At 36.8% G+C, this 19624-nt stretch overlaps 1 protein-coding gene across 1 annotated transcript; it reads right to left on the bottom strand.

Moving 5' to 3' along the window:
* Positions 1–15212: 15212 nt before the first annotated feature.
* On the bottom strand, positions 15213–17592 carry LOC122032955 (pentatricopeptide repeat-containing protein At4g39530-like). Its single transcript, XM_042592271.1, has one exon. The coding sequence runs from the start codon at positions 17579–17581 to the stop codon at positions 15278–15280; it is 2304 nt and encodes a 767-aa protein (XP_042448205.1). The 5' UTR covers positions 17582–17592; the 3' UTR covers positions 15213–15277.
* Positions 17593–19624: the final 2032 nt, after the last annotated feature.

Here is a 19624-nt window from a genome sequence, read left to right as displayed (position 1 = left end):
TGGTCTCAAACAATCATCTAGACAGTGGTATTTCAGATTTCATAAATCTATTATCACATTTGATTTGAGATGATTGAAGAAGACCACTGTGTGTATGTTAAATGTACGGTGGAAAAGATTCTTATTTTGTCATGATATGTTGATGACATTTTATTGGTAGGAAATGACATGGAATCTATCGAAGCCACTCGAAATGGTTGTCATCTATCTTTGAGATAAAAGAAATAGGTGAAGAAAATTATGTGTTGGGAATAAAGATCACCAGAGATCGCTCAAATAAACTTCTATGTTTCTCACAGGAGACTTATATAAATAAGATTCTTGAGCGATTTTGGATGCATTATTCCAAAACCATCGATACTCAAGTTGATAAGAGTTGTGTTTTAAGTATCAGTCAATGTCCACAAACTGATAAGGAAAAGAATAAAATATCTAAAGTGTCATATGCTACTGCAATTGGAAGCCTAATATATGCCATGTTATGTACACGACCAGACATTAGCTTTGCGATGGGCCTTGTTAGTTGTTATCAAAGTAATCCTGGTCTCGTTCATTGGAAAGCAGTTAAAAAGATTTTTTGATATCTCCGTGGTACTTCAGACCTTGTCTTATGTTATAAAGGAGGTGACTTAAGATTGAGAGGTTACAGCGATACTGATTGGACCGGTGACAAAGATGAACGTAAATCCACCTCATGTTGTGTGTTTAAGTTGGGTGGAGGGGACATTTCTTGGAGTAGCAAGAAACAAACGTGTATTGCTTTATCCACCATGGAATCAGAATATGTGGCTTGTTCTGCTGCATGTTAATAGGCTGTTTGGTTGTAGAGTTTCCTACAGTGATTGGTCATGACACAATTGAAAAAGGAGGTGGTGGTGTTGTATGTGTTAGAGTGTATACTAAAAGTCTAGTTTTTTATAACCATTTATTATAAAATAAGAATCACATTGGTCAAATGTCTACATTTATGCTAAGTGTAGTTGTCCATTTAATTTATATTGTAGATAACATGGTATGAGGAGACACACAGAAGTTCATGTTATCAGTTTCTTATAAATTATAAATAGTTGCTCACAACCAAGATGGAATGAGACAAATCATTGGAGTGGTTGTAGTGTAATTAGGTATTAGTTTATCTTAACTAATAAATTACACTAGTACACTATGAGTGTATTGAGCAAGACCATTTGAGATAGTTTCTTTTATACTGTCTCTTTAAAAGAACAAGACCTCTGTTATTATGGAAGTGCATGCTCTTAATCATGATATAATAACAAGCACGTATACTTAATATTTATTTCTTTAATTTATCAAAGGGTACGATTTAGTTCGATAAATCAATAGGTCCGATAAGTTGGGAAATGATATTATTTTTATGGTGTGTTGTTGATTATAGAATGAAACTGTGTCCTAGTAATCTAGGTTGATGATGCCCCCTTGAGGAGCTCATAAGGATTGTCATGTAAATCCTGCAGGTGGACTTAGTCCGACATGACAATAAGGTTGAGTGGTACTACTCTTGGAGCTAGATATTAATTAAGTGAGTTGTCAGTAACTCATTTAATTAGTGGACATTCGATATATTAAACACAGGGAGATTAACACACTCATAATAAGAAGGAGCTCATAATGTAATTTGGGATTGGTGCGGTAGTTCAATGATAACTCTTTAGTGGTATGAGTTATTATTGATGAACTTGAGTTGGGTGTTCGGGGCGAACACAGGATGGTCAAGTACATCGGGAGACCATAACCAATTCCTCCTCTCAGTCCCTATTATAGTATCTTATATAAAGTCTTATATCCACCCAAAGCCTAGCCTCTTAGCCCATGCTAGGGGTCGACCCCTATCCTTGCTTGGAGCCCAAGCAAGGGGTCGGCTAAGCCAAGCTTGGAGCTAAGGCTAGGGCCGGCCAAGCCTTGCTTGGTGCCCAAGCAAGGGGTCGACCAAGTGTGAAAGGGAAGAGGGATTTTATTAAAAATAAAATTTTGATAAAATCTTTCCTTTTATGTTTTTATCCATATGGTTTTAAAAGAGAATTTTTAATTTTAAGATATTTCCTTTTATAGATTTTCTACAAAGGATTAAAAGAGAGATTAGATATCTTTCCTTATTTGTAGATATCTATAATGTTAAGAGAAAGATTTTAATTTTTAAGAAAACTTTCCTTTTTTGTAACCATGATATAAAAGGAGTTTTATTTTTAAATCTTATCTTTTATAGATATCCATAAAAGGATTTAAAAGAGAGAGATTTTAATTTATAAAACGTTCCTTTTATAGCTAACCACAAAAGGGATTTTTAAAAGAGAGATTTTAATTTTTATTTAAAATCTTTCCTTGTTTGTTTAAACATGGTGTGGCCGTCCATAGAGAGGAATAAAAGAAAGTTTTATTTTTTGTTATAAAACTTTCCTTTTTTGGATTCACTAAGGATTATAAAAGAGAGGGAGGGGTGCCTTCATGAGACACATAACCTATTCTATTGTTCCTCTCTTCCATCCTTGGTGACCGACCCTTCCTCTTCTCTTTCTCTTCTTCTTTGTGGTCAGCGACATCATCTCTTGTGGAGCTCTTGGTGGCCGGTTGCTTGGAGATGAAGAAGTAGAGAAAGGAGGCATTGTTTTCTAGCATCCCTTGGACCATTGTGGTGGTGGCCGAAACTTAGAAGCAAGGAAGGCTTTGGTGGATTTCTTCTTGGTAAATCGTCACTCACACGACGTCCAAGAGAAGGAGAGGAATATAATAGAAGATTAAGATGTTTTTGTTAACATAGAAAGGTATAACTAGTTGTCTTGTTCCACATCATACTAGTTTTCTTTGTACGGATTTGGAATTAACAAACACAAGAGGCTAACGATTCTAGGCAATCGATTTTGTGTTTCTTTTGTTTTTCGATCTTGTGATTCGATTGTTCTTTGTGGTTAAACCTAGGGTTACTGTAAGGAGATTAAATATTGAATTTCGTTGAAAGGATTTGTCTAGGAAGTGGTGGATGATCCCATACCCAAGAAGGCTTAGTGCCTTGCCATGTTTAACCTGAAAGTCGATCTTTGAATTAAATATTTAATTAACTTTGTAACATAGGTGAATTTTGATCAATAATGTTAAGCATCATTTGCGATCCAAGTCTAAACCTCTAAGAACAGATAAGTTAAATTTGGAATCAATAATGTTAAGTTCTGTTCGCGATTCCAAGTTTAATTTCTAAAGAACACAATAGGTTGTTAGGAAAGGTTCAGGACTTGTACAAATTTTTTGTACAGGGGAACCAGTGCGATATTCCGGATAGCAACCAACAATTGGTATCAGAGCTAGGATATTGCCTCTGTGTGTTTGGTTTTTCAGTTTAATTATGCACATGTAATACATATTTTAGGCATGATAATAGTAGGATGTGCAAATAGATTAACTCTGTGGTTACAGACATCATAGATCCAACTATTATGGCCCTAATGTGTTTGTGTGTGATTGGAACGTCGGACATGTCGACGGCATTTTATGTGTGTGCATGATTGTATGTATTAAATACAGCAGGAGCTGTATTAGTTTTAGGATTTTATTTTTTGTTCGATCAAGATTACATGTACATTCCTTCGTGGAATATAGGATCGATAAATGTAAAATTCTATTTTTGTCGCGGATCGTATCCTTGCGAGGCATGGTGTTATTTGAGGACTAGAGGCGTAGCGAAAAAAAAAAGCAAGATAGATGCGGTGACTAGACCCGATTGCGGTGGTTAAAGATGGCAGCAACTAGGGTTGGCAGCACACGGAGGACAGTGATGAAAAAGGTCATAATAGTTGGAAAATTATTTTTCCATATTTATTGTTTTTATTTGTTGTGATGTGTGTGTGTGCATGATAAAATCCTCATCTTAAATAACTAAGTGGGAGAGGGATTTATAAATAAATTTCACGGTCTCCATTACTGGTTTGTAAGTGATGCAGCAAACTTGCGTGTTGGCTTTGAGTGCCTCCCTCCACATCGGATGAGTTTGCTTGCGGATCACTAGATCAAACTTCCTTTATGGATGGTTATAGAAAAATTATTTAGGTGTGTGCGATCTTCTCCAATTGAAGGGGCACAATCCTATTTAATGGACTAAGTATCAAGTAATGGTATACACTTAGGCGCATTTAATAGTATCCTCCCCAACGAAGTCACTACTATTATTTGTGTGACCAAAGGAATACCAACTATTAATTTTATTTGTCATAAAGTTAGGATGACAAGAATAAAATTAATGGGTAAAACCTCCTCTTACAAATGTTTGAATTTGTATACGTCCACACTAACGTGACATATAAAATTCATGGTGTTTTGAGGTGTTGGTGAATTTAAATAATATTGTTTGAGGATTCAATATTATTCTAAATTCTAAAGTATTAACCAAAACCTATTTTGTGATTCTTAGGATGACTTTCAACCCACTGGCTATTATCCTGAAAGAGAACAAACTTATTGGTCCCAATTACATAGATTGGAAAAGAAACCTGGACATTGTCCTAACTGCTGAAGGCTATAAGTTTGCACTGTTAGAGGTTTGCCCTAATGTGCCTAATAGTGATTCTAGTGAAGAGGAGATTGAGTATCAAAAGAAATGGGTAAAGGCAGATGAGATGACACGGTGTTACATTATGGCTTCGATGTCAAATGTGCTGCAACATCAGCATCAGGACTTGCCAATTGCCTATGACATGATAAACAATCTCAAGGAACCCTTCGGACACCAAAATTGGGCTGCTAGACAAGAGGCAATGAGAAAATTAATGACAGCCACCATGTCAGAGGGGACACCCGTTAATGATCATATCCTAAAGATGATGACTTACTTGAACGAGATACAAATCCTTGGAGTTGAAATCGATGGAGAAACCTAGGTCGATATTATTCTCCAAATGCTACCCAAAAGTTTTGAGCAGTTCCGCCTGAACTACAATATGAATAAAAGGATGTATTCATTAGCAGAACTACTGACAAAACTTCAGGCAGTAGAAGGGCTATTCATCATAATTCTCAAATTTACTTTGCTGAAAATGTTTCTACTTCTAAGTCGAAAGGCAAGAAGAAGAATAAGAAACAAGCTGGCTCGGCAAAGAAAGTGAAACAATCTCTAGGTACTGGACTTAAAGTAGGAGTAAAGAAGTCGAAGGACAAGTGCTTTATTTGCAAGCAGTCTGGATATTGGAAGGTGGGTTGTCCTCGTAGGAAAGAAAACAATAAAGGTATATCTTATTCTCTTGTAGTTGAAACATGTTTATCGATGTTATCTACCAGTACCTGGTGTGTAGATACAGGAGCCACTGATCATGTCTGTAATACATTGCAGGGGTTCTAAGAAACCCGATGACTATATGAGGGAGAGATAATCGTCTACATGGACAATGCTACGAAAGTGGCAGCTGTTGCAGTGAGAGATGTTTACTTATCATTTGATAGGAATAGAACTTTTATTTTGAGAAATTGTCTTTATGTACCAAGTTTTAGAAAGAATTTAATTTCAGTTTCTAAACTGGTTTTGGATAGATATACTATTTCTTTTGATGACAAAGTGGTTGTCAAGAAAAATAGGGTAATTATCTGTTGTAATACATTAGTTGGCAATTTATATACTCTAAATCTGATAACTCCCACAAAGCAATAAATGAAAATTAATAACACATCCTCTAATTCTAATAAGAGAAATGAACCTTCAAATATAAACCAAACATATCTTTGGCATCTAAGACTTGGTCATATTAACTTGAGTAGGATTCAAAGGTTAATAGCCGATGGATTCTTGGGTTCATTAGTGTTGGAAAACTTTCCAACTTGCGAATCTTGCTTGGAAGGAAAAATAACCAAGAGACCTTTTAAGGCCGAGGGGTATAGAGCCAAAGATGTGTTGGAATTGGTTCATTCTGATTTGTGTGGACCTATGACTATCCAGGCGAGAGGTGGTTTCGAATATTTCGTCTCTTTCATAGACGACTATTCGAGATATGGATACATTTACTTGTTGCACCGCAAGTCTGAGTGCTTTGATAAGTTCAAAGAGTACAAGGCTGATGTGGAGAGACATCACGGTAAAAGTATCAAGACACTACGGTCTGATCATGGTGGCAAGTACTGTAGGTGATCGGTGGCCGACTAGAAGGGGGGTTGGATAGCTAGGTCACCCCCAACTTCGATTTCTTCTCTACACGGTTAGTTTGCGCAAGCGGAAATGAAACTAAAACAAGAAAGCAATGAGTAAGAACACAAACACTAACACGATTCCTTTACGTGGTTCGGAGATTGCTTGCTCCTACTCCACGGCGTGTCCTTGAGGTGGACGAGCCCTTGATCCTTCGGTGGATCAATCCTCGGCAATCTCCGGCTAGCTCTTACTCCTTCTCGGTGGAGTACAACCTCTCACAAGGTTCTCTTCCTCTTACAAGATGAACTTAGGTTTAGGAGGAAGAGAGTAGGCTTGGAGGCTTTGGGCAATGACAAGGAGTGATTCAACAATAATCAGTAACCTCCTTCAAGCCCCAAAGCTTCCTATAAATAAGAGGAGAGAGTTGATCATCATATCAACTCATCTCGGCACCAGTCGATTGGCAAAACCATCAGTCGACTGGTGTTACCGTTGGAGGTAGCCAACGGCTACTTCGCAGCACCAATAGCATGCCAACGGTCATTTACCAGTCGACTACTAAAACATGCAGTCGACTGGTGCAGTACTGCTACAGTACTGCTATAGTAACGCCTAAAACTTTGCTTTTACTCCGAGTACAATCTCTCGTGCACTCGTACCCTCACCCTTACGACTCATTTGACGCTTCCTTTATAGCTTTAACAGAACCTTCAAGCATACTTTCTTTGGCTCTCGTCCCTTGGATACATTCAAGCCTGCGACTCGCCCCCAATGCCATCCTTCGCGTATGCCTTGAAATCGCTTCCCTCGGCCCTTGTCCTCGCTGCCTTGTCCACGGTCCCTCGGATGCTTCATCCTTCACCGGACCCGAAGCCATCAACCTGAGTCGTATGTGTATCCTACGAACCTGCACAACTCACATACACATATCAGATACAAGGGTGAACCTTACTTAAACTCTTTGACATAGACATCAAAACTATGATTGTACCGATCAAAACCTAGGTCGATTGCACCAACAATCTCCCCCTTTTTGATGTATGGCAATATGTTTAAGTTAGGCATAAATATCAACATGAAAATTAGAAGCAATATGTAAACATGAAGCATAATACCCAAGCTCCCCCTTAACATATGCTCTCAACCATAATTTTCAAGTTTTGCACATAGTTAGGTTTTTAACTTAAACCTTTGCATTTCTCCCCCTTTGACACCATCAAAAATTGTACCAAACATGTATACATATTATGGTATCAATGTGAACTTAAAAATACCCAAAACCAGCTCTTGAAAGTGCTGGAAAACAGCTACCAGCAGACTGCTAACTGTCGCAGTCGACTGGCACAAACTAAATCGAATTTCAGCATTTTACAACCAACTTCAGAAATGCATAGAAAATTCTAGAAAATTTGAAAAATCATGAAATTTTGAACACACATTCCTTATAATGTTCTTTTCCAAGAAAAAAATATGTTTTCATGAAAATTCATCATATTTTTGAAGTTTTGATAAAAACCAAACACCTTGAAAAACACTCAAGTTTGTATCAAATTAAACCTTAGTTTTGAATTCATATGTTTCAAAATAACTACGCACTGTAAATGAAACATAGAATTGTTTTCAAAACATTTGAAATGTCCAACTATGATCTATGGGCAAGATGTCCATTAATTAAACATTTACTTTCCCCATAGTTGGCCTATGATCACTAAAAATTGATACATCACATAACTCATCAAAATGCCATAAGCATAAGTGACTTATTAGTATCATCCCATTATCTCACATTTATGGTTGGAAAATCATACAAGTCATTGTGAGATAAAGTATAATGGTAACCTCTACTTAGCCCCCTTGATCATGAATTTCTATCAAGGCTAAGTGCTCCCCCTTAAGGTCTCAAGTCAACCATTTTTCAAGGATTTGAACTATGATTTCATTGGTTGACTAAACCCAAAATCCTCTAACCCTTGAGGATTGATTTGACACCCAATAGAAATTCTTTCTGATTGGGTTAACCAAATATTCCTTGGGGATCCATTTTCATTCTATGGTCTTGGTTTTTGATTGCCCCCTAGCAAGTAAACAATGGTAGGTCTTGTCATTATTTGGTTCATTGTATCCTATCCCATTTTTCTTAAAACTTACCTTTTGGCTCCCAATGATCATATTTAGGGTTTTAGAGCCAATTTCAAATTTTCTAAGGGCATTGGTAAGGTATTCTACCTTTTCCCTTCCTATTTTCTTCTTCTAAGCATGATTAATTTGAACTTGAAGAAGAAGAAGCATGCATATCATTGTCCTTAGAAGACATAGATTCTAATTTTTCTTCAAGCATGCAAATATCATGTTTCAAAGACTTGTTTTTCCTTTTTGCCTTGAACAAGTCATCATTTGTGCTTGAAATAATTTTAATTAAAATATGAGGAGGAAGATTATGTACCTCACTTACCGAGACGTCCGAATCCGATGTTTGACCTCCCCCTTCACTTGAGCTCCCTTCTTTGTCTTCACTTGAGCTCTTTCCTTCTTCATTTTCGGATGAGGTGGAGGCTACATCATCAATTCCCATTAGAGCAAAATTGACTACATGGTACTCTTCTTCCTCTGATGATGATGAAGGATCATCCCATGTTGCCTTTAGGTTTTGAGCCTTCTTCCCCTTTTCCTTTGTCTTCTTCTCCTCCCTCTTCTTCCCTTCCTTCTTCTTCAAGAGAGGGCAATCATCTCTTATGTGTCCCTCTCCTTAGCAATTGTAGCAAATTACCCTCCTTGTTCTACTTTTGCTTCTTGAGATTTTCCTAGCATGAGATTTGTTAGTAGAAAACCTTTTAAATGCCCTTCTCATTTTTCTCACCATATACGCCTCTTGATCACTATCCATTGAGGCGCTTGATTCTTCGGAGTCGGAGGATAGTGGGGATGAAGACTTCTTCTTCTTACCCTTTCCCTTGTTTGCCACAAGGGCTACTCCTCTTGATCTATGTGCTTCTTCATCTAATCCTTCAACTCTTGTTTCGTGGAGCTCCATTCTTGAGAAGAGTTTATGTAGAGAGGATTTCTCTAGGTCCTTTGATATGTAGTATGAATCTACAATGGAGCTCCAAGTTGTGGTTCTTGGGAAAGTATTTAGGGCTTTCATCATCATGTCTCGATTTGAGAGTGTCTCACCTACACTTGTTAGTTCATTAATAATTTCCTTAATTCTAGAATGTAAAATTGATACCTTTTCTCCTTTCTCAAGCTTGATATTGTTGAGTTGAGTTCGAAGGAGGTCTCTTCTTGCCAATTTTGTTTCCGATGTCCCTTCATGAAGCTCCACTAGCTTTTCCCATAACTCTTTGGCACTTGAGTAGGTTCCAACCCTTGTTATTTCTTGTTGGGGAAGAACATTGTGTAGATGATGGATTGCCTTGGCATTTGCTAGATGCTCTTCCTTTTGCCTTTTGGTCCATGTTCTTATATCGATTGTCTCATTGTGTTCATCCTTGGGCTCTTCAAAACCACTTCTCATGATTAGCATAATGTCAAAATCGGTATTAAAAAATACCTCCATTCTCTTCTTCCACCAAGAGAAGTTGCCTTCGAATTTGGGTGGATGAATGTTTGAGCCGACCATTTTGATGAGTGATCTTCTTGGCGATTAGTCCGTTGAAGGGCAACCTCGCTCTGATACCACTTGTAGGTGATCGGTGACCGGCTAGAAGGGGGGTTGGATAGCTAGGTCACCCCCAACTTCGATTTCTTCTCTACACGGTTAGTTTGCACAAGCGGAAATGAAACTAAAACAAGAAAGCAATGAGTAAGAACACAAACGCTAACACGATTCTTTTACGTGGTTCAGAGATTGCTTGCTCCTACTCCATGGTGTGTCCTTAAGGTGGACGAGCCCTTGATCCTTCGGTGGATCAGTCCTCGGCAATCTCCGGCTAGCTCTTACTCCTTCTCGGTGGAGTACAACCTCTCACAAGGTTCTCTTCCTCTTACAAGATGAACTTAGGTTTAGGAGGAAGAGAGTAGGCTTGGAGGCTTTGGGCAATGACAAGGAGTGATTCAACAATAATCAGTAACCTCCTTCAAGCCCTAAAGCTTCCTATAAATAAGAGGAGAGAGTTGATCATCATATCAACTCATCTCGGCACCAGTCGACTGGCAAAACCATCAGTCGACTGGTGTTACTGTTGGAGGTAGCCAACGACTACTTCGCAGCACCAACAGCATGCCAACGGTCATTTACCAGTTGACTGCTAAAACATGCAGTCGACTGGTGCAGTCGACTGCTAAAACTTGCAGTCGACTGATCCACACTGACCGAACGAAGAGAACCATTATGTTCGCACGCAGTCGACTACGCAGTCGACTGCACCAGTCGACTGCTAAAACATGCAGTCGACTGCTACAGTACTGCTATAGTACTGCTATAAGACTGCTATGGTACTGCTACAGTAACGCCTAAAACTATGCTTTTACTCCTAGTACAATCTCTCGTGCACTCGTACCCTCACCCTTACGACTCATTTGACGCTTCCTTTGCAGCTTTAACAGAACCTTCAAGCATACTTTCTTTGGCTCTCGTCCCTTGGATGCATTTAAGTCTGCGGCTTGTCCCCAATGCCATCCTTCGCGTATGCCTTGAAATCGCTTCCCTCGGCCCTTGTCCTCGCTGCCTTGTCCACGGTTCCTCGGATGCTTCATCCTTCACCGGACCCGAAGCCATCAACCTGAGTCGTATGTGTATCCTGCGAACCTGCACAACTCACATACACATATATATCAGATACAAGGGTGAACTTAACTTAAACTCTTTGACACACACATCAAAACTATGATCGTACCGATCAAAACCTAGGTCGATTGCACCAACAAGTACCCTCTCAGGAGAGTTTAGGAATTACTTATCAAAGGTTGGGATTCAATCCCAATTGTCTGCACCTGGTACACCCCAACAGAATGGTGTGGCAGAACGATGGAATATGACTTTTATGGAAATGGTTAGATCGATGATGAGTTATTCAGAATTACCAAATTCATTCTGGGGATATGCTTTAGAAACGATAGTGTACATTTTGAACTTGGTACCTTTTAAATCAGTACCCTCTACTCCCATGGAATTGTGGAATGAGCGTAAGCTTAGTCTGAGTCATATTCAGATATGGGGTAGTCCAGCACATGTGCTGAAGGGAGATACTGATAAGTTGGAATCTTGTACAGAAGTTCGCCAGTTTATAAGTTATCCTAAAGGAACGAAAGGAGATTTGTTTATAGTCCTAAAGATCAAAAGGTCATTATTAGCACGAATGCCTAATTTTTAGAAGAGGACTATGTAATGAACCATAAGCCCATGAGTGAAATTGTTCTAGAAGAAATGAGAGAAGACACGCCTACTTTAGTACCAACAGTGCAAGATGAAATATCACAAGAAACTGCAACACGTATCACAAATGATACACAACCAGTGCCTCATCGTAGTGGGAGGGTTGTGAGGCAACCTGAAATATTCATATTTTTGGGAGAGTCTTCAGACTTGATCCCAGATAAATATGAACCTGATCCCCGAACATATGATGAAGCACTCCAAGATAAATATGCAGCATCTTGGCAAAAAGCAATGAATTCAAAAATAGAATCTATGTATTCTAACAAAGTCTGGGAGCTAGTAGAACCATCAAATAGTGTAAAGCTATTGGATGTAAATGGATCTATAAAAGGAAAAGAGGGGCAGCCGGGAAGGTGGAAACCTTCAAAACAAGGCTTGTTGCGAAGGGGTATACTCAGAAAGAGGGAATTAATTATGAAGAAACTTTTTGGCCAATAGCTATGCTTAAGTCTATTCGGACACTCTTATTTATTGCTGCTCATATGGATTATGAGGTTTGGCAAATGGATGTCAAGACAGCTTTTCTAAATGGAAGTCTTGAAGAAAACATCCATATAAAGCAACCAGAGGGGTTTATTGCAAAGGGCAAAGAGCATCTAGTATATAAGCTCAATTGGTCTATTTATGGACTGAAGCAAGCTTCAAGGTCTTGGAACATCTGGTTTAATGAAGTAATCCAGTCGTATAGATTTATTTGGTATCCGGATGAGTCTTGTGTATACAAGAAGTGTGATGGAAACGTGGTGGTATTTCTTGTACTATACGTAGATGATATTTTGTTAGTTGGAAACAATATCAAAATGTTGTCGGAAGTAAGGGTATGGTTGTCCAAGCAATTCAATATGAAGAACTTGGGAGAATGTGCACATATTCTCAAGATTAAAGTAATAAGGGATCGCAAGAAAAGAATATTGTGCTTATCCCAATCTTCATATATCGATATGATCCTAGCTCATTTTAGCATGCAAGACTCCAAGAAAGGTTTTCTACCTTTTAGGCATGGAGTATCTTTATCTAAAGAGATGTCTTCGAAGACATCAAAAGAGATAGAAGAAATAAAGGCAGTTCCTTATGCTTCAGTTGTAGGAAGCCGTATGCTATGTTATGCACGAAACCGGATATCTGTTTTACCGTGGGCATGGTTAGCAGATATCAAAGTAATCTAGGACAGGGATATTGGACTGCCGTAAAGCATATATTAAAGTACCTGAGAAGGACTAGAGATTATATGCTGGTTTACCAAGCAGATGATCTGCTCCCTGTGGGTTACACCGATTGGAGCTAATAGGAATAATAGTAAGTTGACCTCGGGGTTTTGTGTTTACTTTAGGAGGTGAAGTCATAACAATGGAGGAGTGTTAAGCACCTGTGTGGGCAAGTGGGAGATGTTAATATGGGTGATTATTACCCACACCAAAGGTTGCCAAAGCAACCTTTGGAAAGAGACAAACCACACCCCTCCCATGTGTATAAAAGGAAGAGAGTTTTTTCTCTTAAGGTGAGCAAGACTCTCACTTTTCTCCCTTTCTCTCTTGATCACACGAGTACAAGACTTCTCTCATGGGACATCACTACCGGATCCCGAGGACATTTGGAGCGAGGAACTACAAAGAAGACTCTTATAGACTTCTTGATACTGCGAGAATTCGGACCCAACGAGATAATCATCTCGATCAAGGTATAACAGGTTGGATTGCAAATAATCCACCTTGGTATCCACCTCACCGTAGATCTCTGCGGCAGAAGAAGGTTAACCCTACTATGCACCACCTTAGCTTTATATATATATATACAATCTTAAATTTTAAATCTATATAATATACCCCATGAGTATCTAAAATTGTTAATCTTGAACACTATAAATCAAGAGAGAAGCTTGAATCTAGAGGAAAAATCTTATTGACTCAAATCCATTATAACTCAACTCCTAAATTCTAAAATCTTGAACCCTAAATACATATAATATATTCAAAAATAGAAAAAAAAAAAAAAGAATTGAGGTGCCTGGATCTTATCCAAACGCCTCAACGATATTAAAAAAAAATCCCAAGGCGCCTCCAATGCATTGAAGGCGCCTTGGATGAGCACGGATCTGCAAGAATGAGCCCGCAGCATATCAATTATATATGATTTTAGTAACATATGAATTATAATTTTTAGTTTTTTATAGGTCAAAATTAAATTTGGTCTATAATTTATATTTTCTAGCCAAATTAGGTTTGAGATATAATTTTTAATGTTTTACTAGTAAAAATAAATTTAACGGATAATTTTAATTTTCTATTGTTAAAGTTAGATTTTACTAATAATTTATTAATTTTTACTAAAATTTGATCAGTACTTTTTAATTTTTTTATTAATCAAAATATAATTTATTGGCAAAAGTTAAGTTTGTCTAATAAATTAAAATATTTATTGGTTATACTTATTAGTAATTAATATAAAATACTTTTAAAAGTTCAAAAACATATTTAATATTATACTAGATTATTTATCTAGATTTCAAATTTTTTCTCTTCAATTTTTCCCCTTTGTCATCATTTTTCTATTATTGTTGTTGTGACCTTTCTCCTCCGTAAATTATTATATGCACCTTTTTTTATAATTCTTCATCAATATCTTAAAAAATATTACCAATTAAATATTTTTACTTAAATAAATTTGATTGATAATTTATTGAAAAAATTGATAAACGATAGTATGATACATGAAACTACTACAAATATGGGGTCTTAGGTAAGATTCTATTATATCCCGTCTTATCTTTCTTTGCAAGAGGTTATTTTTATAACTCAAATATGTGACATCTAGGTCACACGATAATAATTTTACTATTGCACTAAGATTCCTCTTCATTGAAATTAAAATTGATCAATAAAAATATTTAAAATAGTAATTAAAATGTATATTAATAATATTATAATAATTTATCACTTATGGCTAAATTTAACTAGTATTTTCAACATTTTATTGGTGAAATTTATTTTTATTTAATTAATTAAAAATATGTATTAGATAAATATATTATGTTTTAACAAATTATATTTAGCACAATGATAAAATTATGAACTACTATGTCAACTTCGATTGGGAAAATAACTTTTTACAATGCAATACCTTTTAAATTTGACTAATAAAATTAAATGTCTTTAATTATATTTTATATAAAAATCTATTTTTTAAAATTAATATTTATTTTTAAAAAAGAATATAAGTCCCTAAATATTTTTTGGGCCTAGAGCCTCAATGATTGTTGAGGCGGCTCTGAATCTAGGTGGGCATTCATGACCATATGGTCAGCATGAGCTAAAGGCAAGGTGAGACCAAAAAATGGTTGAAGACCTAAATTGAAGACACGGTGAGCTTGAAATTAAAAACCAATGAACCAACTCAAAGACAAACTAAATATAAGGTGGGGCCTAAAAGGTTGATGACCTTGCTAAAGACAAAGCGAGACATGAAAGGTTGAAGAGTCTTGAAGTTAAAGCCCTGGCTAGAAGGTCTAAATTGAGTAAGACGCAAGACCTAGCAAGTCATGGGCTTGATCTAAATGGCCAAATTACCATGTTTCAAATGTTTTGAAGTAAATGTGGAAATAAAAAAAATCTAATAAATTCCATCTCCTTTCCCCGTGACTATAATATTGAGTATGTGAACAATTTGTAGGCATAAGAGGGAAACCAAGTCATGAAAATCTATGTTCAACAAAATTTAACATTTTGGTAAATCCATCATATGCCACATACGTCTTTCTTTTGACAAAAAAATGCAGAGTTTTTTTAAACACTAATTACAAACTCATTTACACCAATGTTTGTCTCACATAGACATTTTTCAGACTTTATTATGTTAAATATTTCTTCTAATCTCTGATAGATAGTTGCAGATTCAGGATGAGATTCATCTCTTGAAACAAAAGAGTGCACTTCATTGTTAATCTGGATCCAACTGCGTCCAGCTTCTTTTTGAATATCATTTTCTTCCATTTTGTTCCTTACTATCTTGGCATCGTCCCACTCACCATGCAAAGCATGCAGGTTAGAGAGAAGCACATAGCTTGCAGAGTCCAACGAAGTCAGCTCAAAAATCTTTGCTGCAGCAAGTTTGCCAAGTTCTAAGTTCCTCTGCATCATACAAGATCCTAATAAGGTCTTCCATGTCGCTACGTCAGGCTTAAATGGCATCTGATTAATGATATCAAGCGCTTCTTCAAGTCTTCCAGCTCGGCCCATTATATCTACCATACATGCATAATGCGAAGCTGACGGTATAATGTTAAAGGTATCACTCATTAGCTTGAAATACCTGACCGCTTGATCAACATAGCCCACATGGCTGCACGCAACCAAAATCCCTAGGAATGTTGACTCGTCTGGAATGCTACAGGGAGTCTCCAACATCTTATCAACTGCTTCTAGTGCCTCTCTACCATGCCCATTGTTGGCATAACCATAAATTAATGAATTCCAGGACATGATATCATGAGTATGCATGCAGTCAAATGCTAATTCTGAATCGTTTATGCAACCACACTTGCCATACAAGTTTATTAATGCGTTGCCAGTGCAAACATTGATGTCACACCCTAATTTCAGAGCGAGACAATGAAATTGTCGTCCATGATTCAGTGAAGCTAGATTAGCACAAGAGCTTATGGTACTAGATAATCCATACTCATTGGGCATGTATCCATCCCCATGCATGTGGCATAGCCACTCGATGGATCTATCATCATATCCATTCTGGAAATTACCAGAGATGACAGAAGTCCAAGAGACTGCATCAGGTTCCTTAATTTCAAGAAACAGCTTTTCCAGTTCTTGGACCTTACCACATCTAGCATACATGGCCAACAAAGCATTAGCTACTCGAATATCCAAGGCAATCTTATTCTTGATTGACAATGAGTGGAGCTGGGAACCCAACTTAGATAATTCTTGGGAAGGTCTGCAAGCTCCAAGGATACTTGAAAAAGTGAACTCATTTGGTCTTATTCCAGCAGAAACCATGCCATTGAATATTCTCATAGCATCATGTAGTTCCCCATTCCGGACACAGCATGAGATCATTAAGCTCCAGGTGATTACATTCTTAGCTTCCATTTGATGAAACACTAACTTTGCTGGTTCAACTTCATGATTCCTCCAGTAAAAATCAAGTAAAGCAGTTGCAGAATGCACACTGCTGACGATGAGAGTTTTTAGCATGTACCCATGGAGCTGCTCACCCAAGCGTGGTTGACATGCTGCCAGTATGCTAGTAATCGTATGCTCATTTGGCTCAATTCCTCGCCTAACCATTTCATCAAACAATGTCATTGCAGAATCAAACAAGTTGTTTCTGCAATATGCAGAAATTAGTGAAGTAAAACTCACCACATCTAAGTCTGTAATTCCAGCAAATACTAGCTCAGCTCTATCCACCAATCCACATCTTGAGTAAAAGTCAATCAGACTGATACTACTCCAGCAATCCTCTGTAAAGCCGGAGCGAAGAATCAGTGAATGCAACTGTTCACCACATCTAAGAGCAGCCACGTCAGTGCAAGCCTGGATGGCAGCATTAACTGCAAAATCATTTGAAAGCACACCAGATTCAAGCATTTGAACGAACAGATAGATCCCAGTCTTTCCAAAACCATTCCTAACGCAACCCGAGATCATTGACGTCCAAGTGACAATATTCCTTTGGGGCATTTCATCAAACACCCTGAATGCATCATCCGGTCGCTCAGATTTCATCAACAAATCGATCAGCATGGATTCAAGGACCACACCCACTTTGATTCCTTGGATTTTCATATCGAGAAATAGATCCATGGCTTCAGGAAGCATCTTCAATGCCACTAGTTGCTTCAGTTTTCGGACAGAATTGGGCGTGATGGTCGGTCCAACCGTGAGCGCGAACGGTGCAGATGAGCTGCTTTGGTTGGGGATGCCTAATTTTGGTGGTCGAAAGGTTGGGGTTGAAGGAATGATGTGCCGTGGTAAAGGAGAGCGGAAAGGGTGCCATGAAGGTTGGAGCTTCGAAAGGTTTAAGGATGCGGAAGAAGGCGGAGGACAGAAAAGGATCACCATTTGCATTGTGTGCGGCATAGAAATATGAACGATAAAATTACCAATTTAATACTTTATCATTCTTGAGGGAAAAAGAGGCCTAAGGTTCATCAGAGTGTACTAGTGACCAAAGATGATATCACTCGCTCCCAGTGTTCCCGTCATATTACACCTAAGGTCTTCACGAGGGAGGTAAATCATGATAGCTAGAGAAGTTAGTGTGCAATGGGAAGAGGTGCACAGGGACCAGGGAATTACGCCCTGACTACCCCGCGGTTCAAACCCACGCTCTCAAGTGGCAAGCTTCTACGCACTAACCGCTCCAGATAACCTCGTGGAGCTCATCAGAGTGTACTAGTATGCTTATTGACGGTGGTTATAGGTCTGACATGAGGCCTTTAGTAAGGTTTCAAGATTTAGTAGTATATGGCTTTTATTTATAAGTCTGAGACAACTTAGCAATAGGGCCCAGTGTTGGCAGACTTTAGACGACTTAGCAAAGGGCCTAGTGTAACCTGCTTTGAACTTTCATAATATTCATCAGTTCCATTATCATATATTTATTATAATAATATATCTTTTTATCATATTTTTTTTTAAACATTAACCTTCATTATTTATGATCTCATAACTCATTCAATTATCTTAAAATTATTATTAAATAAATATATTTTTAATATATCTTGAAATATTTAAATTATTATTATTAAAAAATACACTCAGATTCTATTATTTATCTATTTTATTTAATTTTAAATTTTTTTTTAATAAATAAAATTTAAAAAATATACTCATGGGTTGTGCTAGGGCTTGCCCACCCCATGTCATATTGAATACATTCAATGTCTTTAACGTCACCAATAGAGATATTATAACACTCAATTAATAAAGTATGTGTACTCGTTCGTAGCACCTCGTATCTCAAAGAGTTCGTCGACTCTCTCCCGTGTCATCATTTTCTCTAGTTGCGTCTTTCGCTCGGCTTCTTATGCTCCTAAGTTCCTGAACACTTATACACAGGGGTTAAATACCATCATGACATAATCTGACTTGGTTGATCACATCAAAACTACCTTGAAGTACTAACAATCTATCCCTTTTTGATGTGAGCAAACCCAAATTAAATTAGGGTAAACCTCAAAAATAACAATTATAAAAATAACGATTACAAAATAACAGTTATAAAATTTACAAGTAAATTAGCAAGTACAAAAATTAAATTGTACTACCCTCCCCCTAGACTTAATCTTCACTACTCTCCCTTTTTTGATCTCATTAAAAATGGAGCACTTTAAAACTGCTATTTGAAAAAAAAAATAAAAGTCTAAGGGAAATTCCAGAAAAATATTAAAGTTTAAACTTCAAAAAATCTTGATTTTAGAATTTTAACATATATAAGGCAGAAAAAAATTCATCTGAAGTGAAATTATTTTTAAGTAGAAATAAAGTCTTTTGCACATTAAAAAAATTATTAAAAATTAAAAATTTTAATATTCAAACAAATTTAAAATTTTTCTTACAGATAAGTGATAAAGTTATTTTTCTCAAAAAAATTAACTTCTAATTAATTTCTAATAAAAGTTTTGACAAATAATTGAAAATATTTTTATAACAACTAAATACTTAATATTTAGTTAATTAAATACACATTTCCATAGTTGGCTTCCAAGCTGTGCGATGCACTAGGCCTTCTTGAATATTGGAACAATAATTACTTCTAGACAAAACCTTTTAATAAAAATAAATATTTAATTTTCTCTCTGAAAGCCCTTAAAAAATAATTAATCTAAATATGATTTTGCAACCCAAAATAGATTCCTTTTCTACAAGAATAATAAAAAATTTCTTAGGAATATATTTCTATGATATTTTTCTTATTTGACCCTTATGATATTTAAAATGTCAATTTAAATCATTATATCTTCTATTATTTTGAACATGTGAGCATGTACGTTCCTTCAAATGTTTTATTTTTATTTTTAATTTTTTATTTTCCATTTTTATTTTGTCGAGATCTTCTAATTGACAAGATATAGCTAAGGTCGATAACATTTTTGCGAACTGAAATAA

This window comes from Zingiber officinale, chromosome 11A, assembly GCF_018446385.1.
Source record: "Zingiber officinale cultivar Zhangliang chromosome 11A, Zo_v1.1, whole genome shotgun sequence".
NCBI classification, from domain to species: domain Eukaryota; kingdom Viridiplantae; phylum Streptophyta; class Magnoliopsida; order Zingiberales; family Zingiberaceae; genus Zingiber; species Zingiber officinale.
The sequence above is the reverse complement of the archived record's forward strand: the minus strand, read 5'-3'. Positions and strand labels throughout refer to the sequence as shown.

Excerpts from the sequence above, each read along its gene's own strand:
- LOC122032955 (XM_042592271.1), bottom strand. The coding sequence starts at position 17,581 with ATGCAAATGGTGATCCTTTTCTGTCCTCCGCCTTCTTCCGCATCCTTA.